This window comes from Anolis sagrei, chromosome X (assembly GCF_037176765.1).
Source record: "Anolis sagrei isolate rAnoSag1 chromosome X, rAnoSag1.mat, whole genome shotgun sequence".
NCBI lineage: Eukaryota > Metazoa > Chordata > Lepidosauria > Squamata > Dactyloidae > Anolis > Anolis sagrei.
The window spans coordinates 106,935,525-106,955,524 of NC_090034.1; the positions used below are offsets into that span (position 1 = coordinate 106,935,525).

The window sequence follows — 20,000 nt, forward strand, 5'->3', positions numbered from 1 at the left end:
CCCGGCGTTGTAGCCACGCCCCCTCACGCGGCGACGAACTGGCCTCTCCCCGGCGCCTGCAAAGCCGGCTTCCTATTGGCCGCGGCGGGCGTCACTCTTACCCTTGGGCAGAGGGGGCGGGGCTTCCACTTGCTGCTGCTTTCCTTTGTGTTTTCCAGCAGAAACCAGTAAGGATCCAGTAAGTAAGTAAATAAGGGGCCAGTCCCCTCTTTTTTGGGGGTCTGGTGCATTGAAAAAGGGGTGCTATTCCATATCTTTCCACCCAACTTTCCTCCAGCTTGGATGTGGTTCAATGCCAGTATTATTCTTCCTCATTGAGGACTAGAAGCTTAGCCTGGGTTTTAAATATGTATCTATAATGCAAAAAAATATTATGTTTAACAGATCTGCAAATGTTACTCTCAAGGAATGACACCCCCCACCTTCCTTTATTGACATTTTTAATATTTTTAATATTTTTAAATTTTATATAGAGTCAATTTTATATATTTTTAATGTATTATAATATTTTATATTGTATATAACATATACATATTATTTAATTATTATATATTATATTTTTTATATTTATATATATATAGTCAATTTTATATATTTTCAATATTTTATAATATTTTATATTATATATAACATAAACATATTTTTAATTTTTATATATTAGTTTATAATGTTTATAATGTTTTATATTTTATGTATTATATTTTATATCTATATATATAGTCAATTTTATATATTTTCAATATTTTATAATATTCTATATTATATATAACATATACATATTTTTAATTTTTATATATTATATTTTATACATTTTATAATGTTTTCTATTTTATAATATTTTATAAAATATAGTTAATTTTATATACTTTCAATATATTATAATATTTTATATCAATATATTATAATATATTTTATATAACATATACATATTGTTTAATTTTTATATATTATAGTTTATACATTTTATAATGTTTTATATTTAATATAAAATATAAATATGTTTATATGTTCTATATTATATTTTATATCTATATATAGTAAATTGTATATATTTTCAATATATTATAATATTTTATATCAATATATTATAATATTTTATACTAATATTTTATAATATTTTATATTGCATATAACATATACATATTGTTTAATTTTTATATATTATAGTTTATATATTTTATAATGTTTTATATTTAATATAAAATATAAATATGTTTATATTTTATATATTATATTTTATATCTATCTATCTATATATATGGTATAATATTTATATTTTTAATATTTTAATATAATAAACTTTATATATTTTCAATATATTACAATATTTTTATTGTATATATATAAATATGTTTATATTTTATATATTGTAATATTTTATATCAATATATAGTAAATTTTATATATTTTCAATATATTATAATATTCATATTGTTTAATTTTTATACATTTTATGTTTTATATATTTAATATTTTTATATTTTTATATAGTTAATTTTATATATTTTCAATATTTTATAATATTTATATTGTATATAAAATATATTGTTTAATTTATATCAATATATAACAGTTTATATATTTTATAATGCTTTATATTTTATATTGAATATAAATATGTTTATATTATATATTTTATATTTTATATCTATATAATATTTATATATTTTAAATATATTACAATATTTTATATTGTATAGATAAATATGTTTATATTTTATATATTATTATATTTATTTTCAATATATTATAATATTTTATATCGTATATAAAATATACACATTGTTATTATACTACATACTTTATTGTATAATGTTTTATATTTCATATAAAATATAAATACGTTTCTTTTTATATATTATATTTTATGTCAATATATTATAATATTTTATATCGTATATAAAATATACATATTGTTTAATTTTTATATATTATAGTTTATACATTTTATAATGTTTTATATTTTTTATAAAATATAAATATGTTTATATTTTATATATTATATTTTATATCTATGTATATATATGGTAGAAAATATATATTTTTAATATTTTATATAATAAACTTTATATAGTTTCAATATTTTATAAGATTTTATATTGTATATAAGATATACATATTGTATATATATGTTATTGTATTATATATAATAATAGTATATTATCTATCTATATATTTACATACGTTACAAGAGCAAAAATGGGGTATTCTGTTTATATATATATATATATATATATAATAGTGCATATATAATATATAATTAAAGTATACATATGTGGGCGAAAATGGGATATTATTATTTGAGTATATAATATATGATATAAGATATACATATATTATACAAGCAAAAATGGGGTATCATATATATATATATATATATATATATATATATAAACATAAGATATAATTATACATATATGAGCAAAAATGGGGCATTATTATTATCAATATATTATGCATTATATATTATATTATACATATATATAATGCATAATATATCTATATACATGTATTATACATTATATATTATATATATTATATACACATGTTATACATTATATATTATATATATTATATACACATGTATTATACATTATATATTATATATATTATATATACATGTATTATACATTATATATTATATATATTATTTATACATGTATTATACATTATATATTATATATATTATTTATACATGTATTATACATTATATATTATATATATTATTTATACATGTATTATACATTATATATTATATATATTATATACACATGTATTATACATTATATATTATATATATTATTTATACATGTATTATACATTATATATTATATATATTATATATACATGTATTATACATTATATATTATATATATTATATATACATGTATTATGCATTATATATTATATATATTATTTATACATGTATTATACATTATATATATTATATATATTATATTACATATATTAGATTATAAAACATTATAGAGGGGATTACATTGCTGCAAGTGGATGAATGAATCCATGGACAACAGTGGACTCATCTTGTTGTGTTTCAAATAATAATAATAATAATAATAATAATAATAATAATAAAGGATTGAAGAGAAACAACTGGAAAAGCTAACACGATAGGAGGATTTAAAGACTGAACTGCAAAGACTCTGGCACAAGCCAGTCAAGGTGGTCCCAGTGGTGATCGGCACACTGGGCGCAGCGCCTCAAGACCTTGGCCTGCACTTAAAAACAATAGAAGTAAAGCAGGATAGATAGAAATACAATAATAGTTATTATATAAAAGGATTTAAAGATCAGAGTGCAAAGACCATGGTACAAGCCAGTCAAGGTGGTCCCAATGGTGATCGGCACACTGGGCGCAGCGCCTCAAGACCTTGGCCTGCATTTAAAAACAATCGAAGTAAAGCAGGATAGATAGAAATACAATAATAGTTATTATATAAAAGGATTTAAAGATCAGAGTGCAAAGACCATGGTACAAGCCAGTCAAGGTGGTCCCAGTGGTGATCCGCACACTGGGCGCAGCGCCTCAAGACCTTGGCCTGCACTTAAAAACAATCGAAGTAAAGCAGGATAGATAGAAATACAATAATAGTTATTATATAAAAGGATTTAAAGATCAGAGTGCAAAGACCATGGTACAAGCCAGTCAAGGTGGTCCCAGTGGTGATCCGCACACTGGGTGCAGCGCCTCAAGACCTTGGCCTGCACTTAAAAACAATCGAAGTAAAGCAGGATAGATAGAAATACAATAATAGTTATTATATAAAAGGATTTAAAGATCAGAGTGCAAAGACCATGGTACAAGCCAGTCAAGGTGGTCCCAGTGGTGATCCGCACACTGGGTGCAGCGCCTCAAGACCTTGGCCTGCACTTAAAAACAATCGAAGTAAAGCAGGATAGATAGAAATACAATAATAGTTATTATATAAAAGGATTTAAAGATCAGAGTGCAAAGACCATGGTACAAGCCAGTCAAGGTGGTCCCAGTGGTGATCCGCACACTGGGCGCAGCGCCTCAAGACCTTGGCCTGCACTTAAAAACAATCGAAGTAAAGCAGGATAGATAGAAATACAGTAATAGTTATTATATAAAAGGATTTAAAGATCAGAGTGCAAAGACCATGGTACAAGCCAGTCAAGGTGGTCCCAGTGGTGATCGGCACACTGGGTGCAGCGCCTCAAGACCTTGGCCTGCACTTAAAAACAATCAGCGGCGACAAAATTACCATCTCTCAGCTGCAGTAGACCACCTTAATGGGATCTGCACTATTTGCCAATACATCACACAGTCCTAGACACTTAATAATAATAATAATAATAATTCCACCATATAGATCAGAACTACACTGCATCTACACTGCAGAGTTAACACAGTTTGGCACCCCTTTCAGGTCTTTTGCAGGGCTCCGTCGCTTTTAGAGCGGGGCCCAAACTGCATGCATTCTCCAGTGCAAATGCAACCCTAGTTGGCTTATTTTTTGCGCAATAGGGAAACCAGTTGCGCCAGAAGATGTGCAACTGGGACATCATAGCAAGAAAGTGTGTTAAACCGGAGGAGCCGCTTTTGCTCCAGACGGGGATGGGAATATGCGCCACCCACAAAGAGCCCGGATTTAGTTTTGCAAAAATGCATATTCAAATAAATATTATTATTATTATTATTTCTATAATTATTGTTTCTCTTGTTTCTATTCTTTCTATTTTATTTCTATTATTATTATTTCTATTAATATTATTGTTTCTCTTATTGTTTCTATTATTTTGTTTCTGTTATTATTTCTATTATTAACATTATTATTTCTATTGTTTCTGTTATTATTTCTATTTATATTATTATTTCTATTTCTGTTATTATTTCTATTCTATTATTGTTTCCGTTATTTCTGTTATTAATATTATTTCTATTATTGTTCTATTATTCTATTCTATAATTCTATTATTTCTATTTCTATTGCTTCTGTTATTATTTCTATGATTAATATTATTATTTCTATTATTATTTCTATTTCTATTGTTTCTGTTACTATATCTATAATATTATTTCTATTATTCTTTGTATTCTATTATTTATTATTATTCTATTTATATTATTATTTATCTTATTGTTTCTATTATTATTTCTATTAATATTATTTCTGTTATTATTTCTATTATTAATATTATTTCTATTGTTTTTCTGTTATTATTTCTATTATTAATATTATTATTTCTATTATTGTTTCTGTTATTATTTCTATTCTATTATTGTTTCTGTTATTTCTGTTATTAATATTATTATTTCTATTATTGTTATTTCTATTATTATTTTTGTTATTTTTATTCCTACTATTATTTCTATTATTATTTCTTTTTCTAGTATTATTGTTTCTCTTATTTCTAATATTTCTATATTTTCTGTTGTTATTATTTCTATGGTTATTTCTATTATTTCTATTATTGTTTCTATTATTCTTTCTATTTATATTATTATTTATTTTACTGACACAAAATCACATTATGTCACAGCAAATGAGATCATATATGCTGGATTTCGTGTAATATAAATAATAATAATATATTATTATTATTTATATTATTGTTTCTATTATTATTTCCATTTCTATTATTATTTCTATTACTGTTTATGTTATTCTATTAATATTATTGTTTCTATTAATATTTCTATTATTATTTCTATTTCTATTATTATTTCTATTTCTGTGTATTATTATTTCTATTTCTTCTGTTATTATTTCTGTTATTAATATTATTAATATTTCTATTATTGTTTCTATTAATATTATTTCTATTATTATTTCTATTTCTATTATTATTTCTATTACTGTTTATGTTATTCTATTAATATTATTGTTTCTATTAATATTTCTATTATTATTTCTATTTCTATTATTATTTCTATTTCTATTTTTATTTCTATTTCTTCTGTTATTATTTCTGTTATTAATATTATTAATATTTCTATTATTGTTTCTATTAATATTATTTCTATTATTATTTCTATTTCTATTATTATTTCTATTTCTATTGTTTTTGTTATTATTTCTGTTATTAATATTATTATTTCTATTGTTTCTAATATTTCTATTTTTATTATTATTTCTATTATTATTGTTTGTGTTATTCTATTATTAATATTATTCTTTCTGTTAATATTATTTCTATTATTATTTCTATTTCTATTATTTGTATTGTTTCTGTTATTATTTCTGTAATTAATATTATTTCTATTGTTTCTGTTTTTATTTCTATTCCTATTATTGTTTCTGCTATTCTATTATTAATATTATTCTTTCTATTATTATTTCTATTTCTATTGTTTCTGTTATACCTTTTATTAATACTATTATTTATTATTGCTTCTGTTATTATTTCTATTTCTATTATTATTTTTATTTCTATTATTGTTTATGTTATTTTATTAATATTATTATTTCTATTCTTTCCAATTTTATTATTATTTCTATTTCTATTATTTTTTCTATTATTATTTCTATTTCTATTATTATTTCTACTCCTATTATTATTTCTATTATTATTGTTTCTGTTGTTCTGTTATTAATATTATTCTTTCTATTAATATTCTTTCTATTATTTTTTCTATTTCTATTATTATTTCTATTTCTATTGTTTCTGTTATTTCTCTTATTATTATTCTTTCTATTATTTCTATTCTTTTTATTAATAATAATATTATTTCTATTAATATTATTTCTATTATTGTTTTTATTATTATTTCTATTATTTCTATTCTTTTTATTATTATTAATAATATTTCTATTAATATTATTATTTCTATTATTGTTTTTATTATTATTTCTATTATTTTTATTATTAATAAAAATGATATTATTTCTATTAATATTATTGTTTCTCTTATTGTTTCTATTATTTCTATTATTTTTATTATTAATAATAATATTATTTCTATTAATATTATTGTTTCTATTATTGTTTCAATTTTTATTATTATTATTATTATTATTATTATTATTATTATTATTAGGGATTCTTCATTGGAAGTTCGAGGACTATTTTGCCCGGTTCTTCTTTCCTAACCTTGGAATATATTCAATCTGTGAGTGCTTCAACGTGTTGATGCAAATCAGTCTGTGCAGAGGCCCAAACTCTGGGCCAGAGACCATAGGATTCCTCATTGTCAATACATTCTGGTTTTAATTACCCCTGTCTTAAATAGGCGAACTCCATGTGTTTTGAATTTCAGAGTTATTTTCTTCATTTGTGGGTTTTGTTGCAGTTTATGCTATGAACTAGTTTCCCAAAAATTGAAGAATTGCATAAGACATTAAGTAATATTTCAACATTTCAGAGTTGAGACTATGGCTCCATCTATACTGACCGTATAACACAGTTTGAAACTGCAATAAATGGCCAGCGTAGACTCCTATAATGCAGTTCCAATGCATCTTCACCCCATTATATGGCCAGGATTTGTATCCCGGCTCGGAAGTCACACTCTCTCAGCCTCAATGCAAGGCTATGGCAAAACTCTTCTGAAGCTGGGTGACCATCTGTCAGGAGGGATCAGTTTGTGTTTTCTTTGTAGCAGAAAGAGGTTGGACTGGATGGCCTTTGCGGATCCCTTCCAGCTCTAGGATCCTATGATTCTATTATATCTTCCGATACTACTACTACCTAAAGGTTTTACAGTAGAGACTGGCCATCTGTCAAGAGGGATTGGATGGTGTCTTCCTGCATGGCGGAATGAGGTTGGACTGGAGGGACTTTAAAGAGCCCTTCCAAATATAGGATCTATGATATGTCGCACACACACACACACACAAATGCTGCCTCTTATCTAATCTATGGCTGGATGGCCATCTGTCGGGAAGGATCAGATGGTGTCTTCCTGTCTGGCAGAATGAGATTAGGGTCAATTCCATGTCTAGGATCTTATGACACACACACACACACACACAAATATATTTACACAAACATACATGCTTACATACAGAAAGAGAGTGTGTGTATATATGTATATGTATATATATGCACACACACTCGCACAATATACATATACTGGGATTGGACTGGATGGCCTTTAGAGATCCCTTCCAAGTCTAGAATGTTATGATATATCTCATCTATCTATCTATCTATCTATCTATCTATCTATCTATCATATCTGCCTTTGTAGCTCATCTATGACTGGATAGCCATCTGTCGGGAGGGATCGGATGGTGCCTTCCTCTCCAGCAGAATGGGGTTGGACTGGATGACCTTTATTGATTCCTTCCAAATCTAGGATTTTATTATATATCTCATCTATCTACCTACCTATCTATCATATCTACCTTTGTAGCTCATCTATAACTGGATGGCCATCTGTCAGGAGGGATCACATGGTATCTTCCTCTGCAGCAGAATGGGGTTGGACTGGGTGACCTTTAGAGATCCCTTTCCAAATATGCGATTCTATGATTTTGGATTTGTTTTGGAGGTCAGTGTTGGCAGACGCCTGGGCAGACCCCCCATGTGTCTCCATAAAGGGCGCGTGGGCTTGGATGGCCATCTGTCGGGAGGGATCGGATGGTGTCTTCCTCCAGCAGAATGGGGTTGGGCTGGATGGCCTTTAGAGATCCCTTTCCAAATATATGATTATATGCTTTCGGGTTTGTTTTGGAGGTCAGTGTTGGGCAGAGACCCCCCCCCCATGCGTCTCCATAAAGGGCGCATGGGCTTGGATGGCCATCTGTCGGGAGGGATTGGATGGTGTCTTCCTCCAGCAGAATGGGGTTGGACTGGATGGCCTTTAGAGATCCCTTTCCAAATATATGATTATATGCTTTCGGGTTTGTTTTGGAGGTCAGTGTTGGGCAGAGACCCCCCCCCCATGCGTCTCCATAAAGGGCGCATGGGCTTGGATGGCCATCTGTCGGGAGGGATTGGATGGTGTCTTCCTCCAGCAGAATGGGGTTGGACTGGATGGCCTTTAGAGATCCCTTTCCAAATATATGATTATATGCTTTCGGGTTTGTTTTGGAGGTCAGTGTTGGGCAGAGACCCCCCCATGCGTCTCCATAAAGGGCGCATGGGCTTGGATGGCCATCTGTCGGGAGGGATCGGATGGTGTCTTCCTCCAGCAGAATGGGGTTGGACTGGATGGCCTTTAGAGAACCCTTTCCAAATATATGATTCTATGCTTTCGGGTTTGTTTTGGAGGTCAGTGTTGGGCAGAGACCCCCCCCCCATGCGTCTCCATAAAGGGCGCATGGGCTTGGATGGCCATCTGTTGGGAGGGATCGGATGGTGTCTTCCTCTCCAGCAGAACGGTGTTGGACTGGATGACCTTTAGAGATCCCTTCCAAGTCTAGGATTCTATGCTTTCGGATTTGTTTTGGAGGTCAGTGTTGGGCAGAGACCCCTATGTGACCCCAGAAAGGGCGCATGGGCTTGGATTGCCATCTGTCGAGAGGGATCGGATGGTGTCTTCTTCTCCAGCAGAACGGGGTTGGACTGGATGGCCTTTAGAGATCCCTTTCCAATATGCGATTCTATGATTTCGGGTTTGTTTTGGAGGTCAGTGTTGGCTGATGCCTGGGCAAGACCATGCGCATAAAAGGGCGCATGGGCTGCAGTGGGAGACCTATGTGGCTGAGGCTTGGCCAGAGGTCGGGGTCACTCTCTCTGGCCGGAATCGTCCTTCGTTGTTCCCTACATGAGCCTTCCCTTTTGGCAATCTTTATGGAACTCCGGCCAGGAGAGGCGGTGCGCTGTGGTGCGCCGCATTGCCATAGGGATGCCACATGCAGCCTCAGCAAGAAGCCCGGCTGGCGGCGATAGTGGCGCTCTTCCCAATCCGGTTCTTGTTTTTGGGGCGCATCTACACTGAGCAATGGCCTCACATGAACCACCCTTGGCTCAAGGCTATGGCATCCTGGGAGGGGTCGATGCATAACACATTATTATTTCCAGTGCGCTCTCAAATTTATGCCTTCCCATAGATTAAAACGCTTTCAATTTACATTGCAAATGCGCATGAAGCATCAAACTTGTTGCATTGCACCACTTTGATTCCAATGGTTCACTGCTTCGGGATACTGGGAGTTGTAGTTTGGCCGTGGGCGCGTGTACAATGTTGAATTATGCGCGGTGACTGCTACAGAATTCTGGAAGTTGTAGTTTTGCTGTGGGCGCATGTACAATGTTGGATTATGCGCAGCGACTGCTACAGAATTCTGGGAGTTGTAGTTTGGCTGTGGGCGTATGTACAATGTTGGATTATGCACGCGACTGCTACAGAATTTTGTTGCATTGCACCACTTTGATTCCAATGCTCCACTTCTACAGAATTCTGGAAGTTGTAGTTTTGCTGTGGGCGCGTGTACAATGTTGGATTATGCGCGCAACTGCTACAGAATTCTGGGAGTTGTAGTTTGGCCGTGGGTGTATGTACAATGTTGGATTATGCACAGCGACTGCTACAGAATTCTGGGAGTTGTAGTTTTACCATGGGCGCGTGTACAATGTTGGATTATGCACGCGACTGCTACAGAATTCTGGGAGTTGTAGTTTGGCCGTGAGTGTATGTACAATGTTGGATTATGCGCGCGACTGCTACAGAATTCTGGGAGTTGTAGTTTGGCCGTGAGTGTATGTACAATGTTGGATTATGCGCGCGACTGCTACAGAATTCTGGGAGTTGTAGTTTGGCCGTGGGAGTATGTACAATGTTGGATTATGCGCGGCGACTGCAACAGAATTCTGGGAGTTGTAGTTTGGCCGTGGGTGCGTGCACAATGTTGGATTATGCGCGGCGTGGCTCCACTTTCACTGCTATGGAACTCCTGGGAGTTGTGGTTTTGCTAAGGGCACATTTACTTCCTCAATACAGAAGGCATCTTGGGAGTTGTAAGCGCACATCTACACTGCAAAATTGTATGCAGTTTGTGGTACAGAAGGAATCCTGAGAGTTGTAGTTTTTTACTAAGCGCACATCTACACTGCTGAGCTATATGCAATTTGTGTTATGGAAGGAACCCTGGGAGTTGTAGTTTTACTAAGTGCATACGTGCACTGCCAAACTATATATGCAGTTTGTGTTACAGAAGGAATCCTGGGAGTTGTAGTTTTACTAAGTGCACACATGCACTGTCTAATTATATGCAGTTTGTGTTACGGAAGGAATCCATGGAGTTGTAGTTTTACTAAGCACACGTCTACACTGCCAAACTATATGCAGTTTGTGTTGTGGAAGGAATCCTGGGACTTGTAGTTTTACTAAGTGCACACCTGCCCTGCCAAATTATATGCAGTTTGCATTATGGAATGAATCCTGGGTGTTGGTAAACAACTACAACTCCCAGGATTCATTCCATAATGCAAATTACATATAAAAGTCACATCTACGTGGTCAAATTATACGCAGTTTATGTTACTGAAGGAATCCTGGGAGTTGTAGTCTACCAAGCACACATCTACACTGTCTTAATTATATGCAATTTGTGTTGTGGAAGGAATCCTGGGAGTTGTAGTCTTACTAAGCGAACACCTGCCCTGCCAAATTATATGCAGTTTGCATTATGGAATGAATCCTGGGAGTAAACAACTACAACTCCCAGGATTCATTCCATAATTCAAACTGCATATAAAAGTCACATCTACGTGGTCAAATTATATGCGGTTTATGTTACTGACGGAATCCCGGGAGTTGTGGTTTACTAAGCACCCATCTACACTGTCTAATTATCTACAGTTTGTGTTGCGGAAGGAAACCTGGGAGTTATAGTTTTACCAAGGGTGCATTCACACTGTCCCATTATATGCAGCTTGGCCCTACTTTGATTGCTCAGGGCTATGGGATTCTGGGAGTTGTAGTATTATGAGGCATCAGCACTGTTTGTCACAGCAGGGTGAAGACCTTGGCAAACTACGACTCCCAGGATCCCATAGCAATGTGAAGTCAAATTACATGTAATTTAATAGTGTAGCTGCAGCCTTAGTGAAACTATAGCTTCCAGGAGCTCAGGGCTATGGGATCCTGGGAGTTGTAGTATTATGAGGCACCAGCACTCTTTGCCACAGCAGGCTGAAGACCTTGGCAAACTACGACTCCCAGGATCCCATAGCAGTGTGAGGTCAAAGCGCATGTAATTTGATAGTGTAGCTGCAGCCTTAGTGAAACTGTAACTCCCAGGAGCTCAAGGCTATGGGATCCTGGGAGTTGTAGTATTATGAGGCACCAGCACTCTTTGTCACAGCAGGCTGAAGACCTTGGCAAACTACGACTCCCAGGATCCCATAGCAGTGTGAGGTCAAACTGCATGTAATTCAGTCTTAGTGAAACTGTAACTCCCAGGAGCTCAGGGCTATGGGATCCTGGGAGTTGTAGTATTATGAGGCACCAGCACTGTTTGTCACAGCAGGCTGAAGACCTTGTCAAACTACGACTCCCAAGATCCCATAGCATTGTGAGCTCAAACTGCATGTAATTCAGTCTTAGTGAAACTATAACTCCCAGGATTGTGTAGCAAAGTGGAGCCAAAGGTATATTAATCCTACAAGTGTACACGACGCAGCCTTTGTGCTTGGCTCATGTGTCTCGGTGCATGATCCTGATATAGCCATTGTTCTGCAGCCAGGGAGGTGTGTTCATGCGCAGGCGCATGAGCGGCCTTGAGCCACAGATAAAGATGAATGGACTCCCCCCCCCCCTTTCTGTCCGTGCGTGGATGGCGCTCCACGTGACTTTGATGCTCCTTAACACCCTCCATATTTAGATGCGGCTGCCTTTGTGAGTGAATGGCCCATGTGCCGGCGCACGCAGCAGCAGCATCGCATGGAGAGGTGGGCGTGCTCTCTTTCTCCTCCCTTTTCCCCCACATGCAAACATTCCTGCTCGCCCTTCCCAAACCTCTCATGCTTCCCTTCGCAGTGGGAGGGTCGCTTCTTCTTCCCCGCTGCCGAGCTGAGCGCATGGAGGCGCATTGCTGAGCTAGAAGGGAGTTTTCAGAAGGAAACAGGGTCCCTTTCCTCCCAAAATAGAAGGTATGTTGGAGTCGTTGAGATGTCTTCACAGACTTCGTTGACATACACGATGTGTTCATTTAAGGGCATTTAAGTGGCGCATGAATCCGGTGCGCATACCTTATATTGTGTTAGGGGCTTGTTGCAAGAGTTACTAACCAGGCTGATTTATAATTTTTGTGTAATTTTTGTGTGTTGAGGTTTCTTCACAAGCTTCTTGCCAAACACGATTTGTTCATTTAATGGCACTGAAGTGGCGCATGAATCCGGTGCGCATACCTTATATTGTGTTAGGGGCTTATATTGTGCGCATACCTTATATTTGTAATTATTGTGTAATTTTTGTGTGTTGAGGTTTCTTCACAAGCTTCTTGCCAAACACGATTTGTTCATTTAATGGCACTGAAGTGGCGCATGAATCCGGTGCGCATACCTTATATTGTGTTAGGGGCTTATATTGTGCGCATACCTTATATTTGTAATTATTGTGTAATTTTTGTGTGTTTTGGTTTCTTCACAGGCCTCTTGCCATACATGTTGTGTTCATTTAGTGGCACTTACGTGGCGCATGAATCCAGTGCGCATACCTTATATTGTGTTAGGGTCTTGTTGCAAGGGTTACTAAGCAGGCTGATTTGTAATTTTTGTGTAATTTTTGTGTCTTGTTGTTTCTTCATAGGCCATACATGATCCATTCATTTAAGGGCACTGAAGTGGCGCATGAATCCGGTGCGCATATCTTATATTGTGTTAGGGGCTTGTTGCAAGAGTTACTAAGCAGGCTGATGTGTAATTTTTGTGTGTTGAGGTTTCTTCACAGGCCTCTTGCCATACATGATGTATTCATTTAAGGGCACTTAAGTAGCGCATGAATCTGGTGCGCATACCTTATATTGTGTTAGGGGCTTGTTGCAAGGGTTACTAAGCAGGCTGATGTGTAATATTTGTGTAAGTTTTGTGTGTTGTTGTTTCTTCACAGACCTCTTGCCATACATGATCCTTTCATTTAAGGGCACTTAAGTGGCGCATGAATCCAGTGCGCATACCGTGTTAGGGATTTTTCATTATATTTGAGATATAACTCCCAGAAACCTATGGCCAAACTACAACTCCCAGATCCCTATGGCCACACTACAACTCCCAGATCCCTATGGCCAAACTACAACTCCCAGATCTCTATGGCCAGACTACAACTCCCAGATCCCTATGGCCAAACTTCAACTCCCAGATCCCTATGGCCAGACTACAACTCCTAGGGTCCTATAGTCAAACTTCAGTTCCCAAGGTTTTGTAGTCAAACTACAACTCCCAGACCCCTATGGCCAAACTACAACTCCTAGGCCCCTATGGCCAAACTACAACTCCTAGGGTCCTATAGTCAAACTACAGTTCCCAGGGTTTTATAGTCAAACTACAGCTCCCAGGCCCCTATGGCCAAACTACAACTCCCAGATCCCTATGGCCAGACTACAACTTCTAGGGTCATGTAGTCAAACTTCAGTTCCCAGGGTTTTATAGTCAAACTACAACTCCCAAGCCCCTATGGCCAAACTACAACTCCCATATCCCTATGGCCAAACTACGACTCCTAGGATCTTATAGCCAAATTACGACTCCCCAGGTCCCTATAGACAAACTATAACTCCCAGGGTCCTATCGTTAAACTAAGCCTCCCGGTTCCCTGTAGACAAACTATGACTCCCAGGATCCTATAAAAAAATACGAGTCCCAGGGTCCTATAGCCAAACTGCGACTTCTAGTCTCTTATAGCCAACTTCAATTCCTAGGATCTTATACCAAACTACAACTCCCAGGTTCCTGTAGCCAAACCACAACTCCCAGGACTCTATAGCCGAACTACAACTCCCAGAGCCCCATAGATAAACTATGGCTCCCATGGCCCTATAACCAAACTACAACCCCCAGGTCCTTATGGCCAGACTACAACTCCCAGAGCCCCATAGACAAACTATGACTCCCAGGGTCCTATAAACTATGGCTCCCATGGTCCTACAGCCAAATTGTGACTCCCAGGGTCCAATAGTTAAACAACAACTCCCAGGGTCCAATAGCTAAACTACAACTCCCAGGTCTCAGACAATTTATGATTCCCAGAGTCCTTTAAACTATGCCTCTCATGGTCCTATGGCCAAACTACAAGTCCCAGATCCCTATAGCCAAACTACAATTCCCAGGATCCTATGGCCAGAGTACAACTTCCAGATCCCTATGGCCAAACTACAACTTCTAGATCCCTATGGCCAAACTACAACTCCCAGATCCCTATGGCCAAACTACAACTTCTAGATCCCTATGGCCAAACTACAACTCCCAGATCCCTATGGCCAAACTACAACTTCTAGATCTCTATGGCCAAACTACAACTCCCAGATCCCTATGGCCAAACTACAACTTCCAGATCCCTATGGTCAAACTACAACTTCCAGATCCCTATGGCCAAACTACAGCTCCCAGGATCCTATAGTCAAACTGTGACTCCCAGAGTCCAATAGCTAGACAACAATTAAACTATGCCTCTCATTGTCCTGTGGCCAAACTACAACTCTCAGATCCCTATGGCCAAACTACAATTCCCAGATCCCTATGGCCATAGTACAATTCCCAGGATCCTATGGCCAAACTACAACTCCCAGATCCCTATGGCCAAACTACAACTTCCAGATCCCTATGGCCAAACTACGACTTCCAGATCCCTATGGCCAAACCACAGCTCCCAGGATCCTATAGCCAAACTGTGACTCTCAGAGTCCAATAGCTAGACAACAACTCCCAGGTTCCCATAAACAAACTGCAACTCCCAGGTCTCACAGCCAAACTACAGCTCCCAGGGTCTTCTGGCCAAGCTGTGGCTCCCAAAGTGGAGTCAAGAGGGAGGGAGTGGGGAGGGGGCTTGTACACTGCCAAGTGTGCATAATATGCGCTTGTGCGTGTGTGGGTGCCAGGCTGGTGTGGCTCTGTGCGCTCAGTACGTGTGCCGCTGGCGCCGGGGAGCATGCAGGCCCATGTGCCGGGAACAGGCCGTACCATTACGTAAGAGAGGGATTGGACGGAGGAGCCAAACACGCGCACACTGGCGGCACCCCCCCCTCCCCTCCGCTTTTGCACACTTCTCCCTCCTGGCACCCCTTCCGACCAGAGGCGTGGTGTCAACAAAAGCACATGGCCCCGGCGGATGACTCTGCCCTTGCTCCCTGCCAAGAGAGGAAAGAAATAGAATGCCATCATGGTATCAATTGCAAACCCCCTCCCCACCCCAAAAGAAACCTCAAAGTGGGGAGGGACCCCCAAAGGCCATCCATTCCAACCCACTTCTGCTTCCCACTTGTGTTTTTCTTCAAACCGAGGTTTGGTTTAATTGCATTTTAAATTTTTGTACCTATTTTCATTATTAACACTAGCTGTAACCGCCATGCGTTGCTATGGCCAACTTTCCCTCTTTCAATCCTTTCTTTCTCTCTCCTTCCTTCCTTCCTTCCTTCCTTCCTTCCTTCCTTTTTTCTTTCCTTCCTTTTTTCCCTTTTTCCCCTTTCTTTCTGTCTTTCCTTCCTTCCTTCCTTTCCTCCCTCCCTCCCTCCCTCCCTCCCTCCCTCCTTCCTTCCTTCCTACCTACCTACCTACCTTCCTTCCTTTTTTCCCTTTCTTTCTGTTCTTCCTTCCCTTCCCTCCCTCCCTCCCTCCCTCCCTCCCTTCTTTCCTTCCTTCTTCTTCTTTTGTTCTTTCATTCTTTCTCTCCTTCCTTCCTTCATTCCTTCCCTCCCTCCCTCCCTCCCTCCCACCTTTCTTTCTTTCTTTCTTTCTTTCTCTCCTTCCTTCATTCCTTCCTTCCCTCCCTCCTTTCTCTCCTTCCTTCTTCTTCTTCTTTCTTTCTTTCTTTCTTTCTTTCTCTCCTTCCTTCCCTCCCTTCCTCTTTCCTTCCTTCCTTCTTCTTTTTTCTTTCTTCCTTCCTCTCCTTCCTTCCTTCCTTGGCATTTAAGGTTGGTCTAGATGATCTTTGGAGTTCCCCCTCAACTGGGTAGTTCTTCCCATCCTTGGGAGAAGAATAGCTTTAAACTGCTTTTAGTGCAGTGCAGAGCTGCTTTGGTAAACAAAACACTTAATTAGCCAATCCCAGGACACGTGGGGTGGTCTAGATGACCTTTGTGATACCCCCTCAATTGGGCAGTTCTTCCCATCCTTGTTTGCTAAGGGTTGTCTTTCAACAGTATTATGGGGAGTGCAAGTCTGCTTTGGGAAAATGGCTCTTTTCTGTCCAAACCCAGGACATTTAAGGTTAGTCTAGATGACCTTTGTTGTTCCCCCTCAACTGGGAGGTTCTTCCCATCCTTGGGAGAAGAAGAATAGCTTTAAACTGGTTTTGGAGCAATGCAGGGCTGCTTTGGTAAACAAAACACTTAATTAGCCAATCCCAGGGCACATGGGGTGGTCTAGATGACCTTTGGGATTCCCCCTCAACTGGGGAATTGTACCCATCCTTGTTTGCTAAGGGTTGCCTTTCCATAGTATTATGGGGTACTCTTTTGGTCAAACCCTGGACATTTGAGGTTGGTCTAGATGACCTTTGGGGTTCCCCCTCAACTGGGCAGTTCTTCCCATCCTTGGGAGCGGAAGGAAAGCTTTTCAACCTGCTTGTGAGCATGGTAGTGCTGCGTTGGGAACTAAAAGGAGAGACTTCTTGGCCAAACCTAGGACATTTGAGGTTGGTCTAGATGACCTTTGGGGATCCCCCTCAATTGACCCATTCTTTCCATCCTTGAGAGTGGAAGGGTAGCTTTTGTGAGGATTGCACTGAGCCTTGTAGCGCTGCTTTGGAAAACAAAAACAAGCACTTGGCCAAAGTCAGGACATTTCAGGTTGGTCTAGATGGCCTTTGGGGCTCCCCCTCAATTGGGAGGTTCTTCCCATCTTTGGGAGCGGAAGGGTAGCTTTAAACTGGTTTTAGTGCAATGCAGTGCTGTTTTGGTAAACAAAACACTTAATTAGCCAATCCCAGGGCACATGGGGTGGTCTAGATGACCTTTGGGGTTCCCCTCAATTGAGAAATTGTACCCATCCGTGTTCAGTAAGGATTGGTTTTGGGGTTCCCCCTCAACTGGGTGGTTCTTCCCATCTTTGGGAGTGGAAGGATAGCTTTAAACTGGTTTTAGTGCAATGCGGGGCTGCTTTGGTAAACAGAACACTTAATTAGCCAATCCCAGGACATGTGGGGTGGTCTAGATGACCTTTGGGGGCCCCCTTAATTGGGAAATTGTACCCATCCTTGTTTGCTAAGGGTTGCTTTTGGGGTTCCCCCTCAACTGGGCAATTCTTCCCATCTTTGGGAGCGGGAGGATAGCTTCAAACTGGTTTTGGAGCAATGCAGTGCTGCTTTGGTAAACAAAACACTTAATTAGCCAATCCCAGGGCACATGGGGTGGTCTAGATGACCTTTAGGGTCCCCCCTTAACTGGGAGGTTCTTCCCATCTTTGGGAGTGGAAGGATAGCTTCAAACTGGTTTTGGAGCAATGCAGGGCTGTTTTGGTAAACAAAACACTTAATTAGCCAATCCCAGGGCACATGGGCTGGTCTAGATGACCTTTGGGGTTCCCTCTCAATTGGGAAATTGTACCCATGCTTGCCTGTTAAAGGTTGCCTTTCAGGAGTATTGTGGGGAGCCCAGGGTTGTTTTGGAAAGGCAACATTTAAAGACAGACATTTAGGGTTGGTCTAGATGCCCTTTGGGGTTCCCTTTGGCAGTTCCGTCCGTCGTTGAGCATTATGCGCCTGCCCTTCCCTGTCCCTCCCCGTGTTATGTAATGATAGCCCTTGTTGCCAAGCCAGACAGGGAGGCGCATGCATGCATGCCTCTTAATCTCCCCGATCTGCCTCTCCCGGGCCCTTCCTTCCTTCCGCAAGTCGCAAAGAGGCACATGGAGGCGGCACATGGGGAGCCATGTGTCACAGGCAAGGAAGGCCGCTCCCACTTGCCTGCCTGCCTGTGCGCCCGCCCACCTGGCGCACGATGCAAAGGTGGCATCCGTCGCGCACACAAGCGGAGGGAAAAAGGTTTTCATGTGCCAATGCGCACCATGCGCACTATGCGCACCATGCACCGAGAACCCGTAAAGCTCCCCAAAAGCCTGGAAAGACCGGTCCATTCACAAAAACAAGGTTGCCCTGCACATGTGAGCATGCATGCAAAGCCTCCTTGCCCTTTCCTTCATGCAATGCACTGATGCGCCACCTTCATCAAAGCCTTTTGCATTGATTGTTTTTTGCACATCCTCAATGTAAATAAATGCAGTTTCACCCCACTTTCATTGCAATGGCTGTCAAATGCTGGGAGGTGTAGTTCTACAAGGCCTTCTCTTCCAAAGCTCCCAGGAAGCCGTCACATTGAAACTGCATTGGTTCTGCCCTTGGGAAAAACTACAACTCCCAGGATCCGAGAGGAAACTACACTTCCAGGAAGCCATCGCATTGAACCTGCATTGGTTCTGCCCTTGGGAAAAACTACAGCTCCCAGGATCAGAGAGGAAACTACACTTCCAGGAAGCCATCGCATTGAAACTGCATTGGTTCTACCCTTGGGAAAAACTACAACTCCCAGGATCCCATCCCATTGGAACTGCCTTGGTTCTCTAGTGTAGATTCGCGCTTAGTGAAAACTACAACTCCCAGGATCCCATCACATTGGAACTGCGTTTGTTCTACTGTGTAGATGCAGACTTTCGCCCCGCTTTCATTGCAATGGCTCGATGCTGTCAAATGCTGGGAGTTGTAGTTCCACGAGACCTTCTCTTTCAAAGAGAGCAAACTACAGATCCCAGGAAGCCATCACATTGAAACTGCATCCGTTCTACAGCGTAGATTCGTCCTTGGGAAAAATTACAACTCCCAAGATCCCATCGCATTGGAACTGCCTTAGTTCTATAGTGTAGGTATGCCCTTAGTGAAAACTACAACTCCCAGGATCCCATCCCATTGGAACTGCCTT

The 20,000-nt window shown here is 38.2% G+C and overlaps 1 protein-coding gene across 3 annotated transcripts in view; it reads left to right on the top strand.

Annotated features, from left to right (window-relative positions):
- The first annotated feature begins 131 nt into the window (after positions 1-131).
- Positions 132-20,000, top strand: part of LOC132780715 (CLOCK-interacting pacemaker) — a 30,322-nt gene continuing 10,453 nt past the window's right edge. The window contains exon 1 of one of the 3 annotated variants that reach the window (XM_067461131.1): positions 132-182. Coding sequence is in view for 1 of the 3 variants with exons in the window: in XM_060784455.2 (XP_060640438.2) it covers positions 12,788-13,026 (239 nt within the window). In the remaining 2 variants the exon portion in view is untranslated. Of the gene's footprint in view, positions 183-12,582; positions 13,027-20,000 lie in introns of those variants that run through there. The other 2 variants (XM_067461132.1, XM_060784455.2) reach the window with 2 other exon arrangements.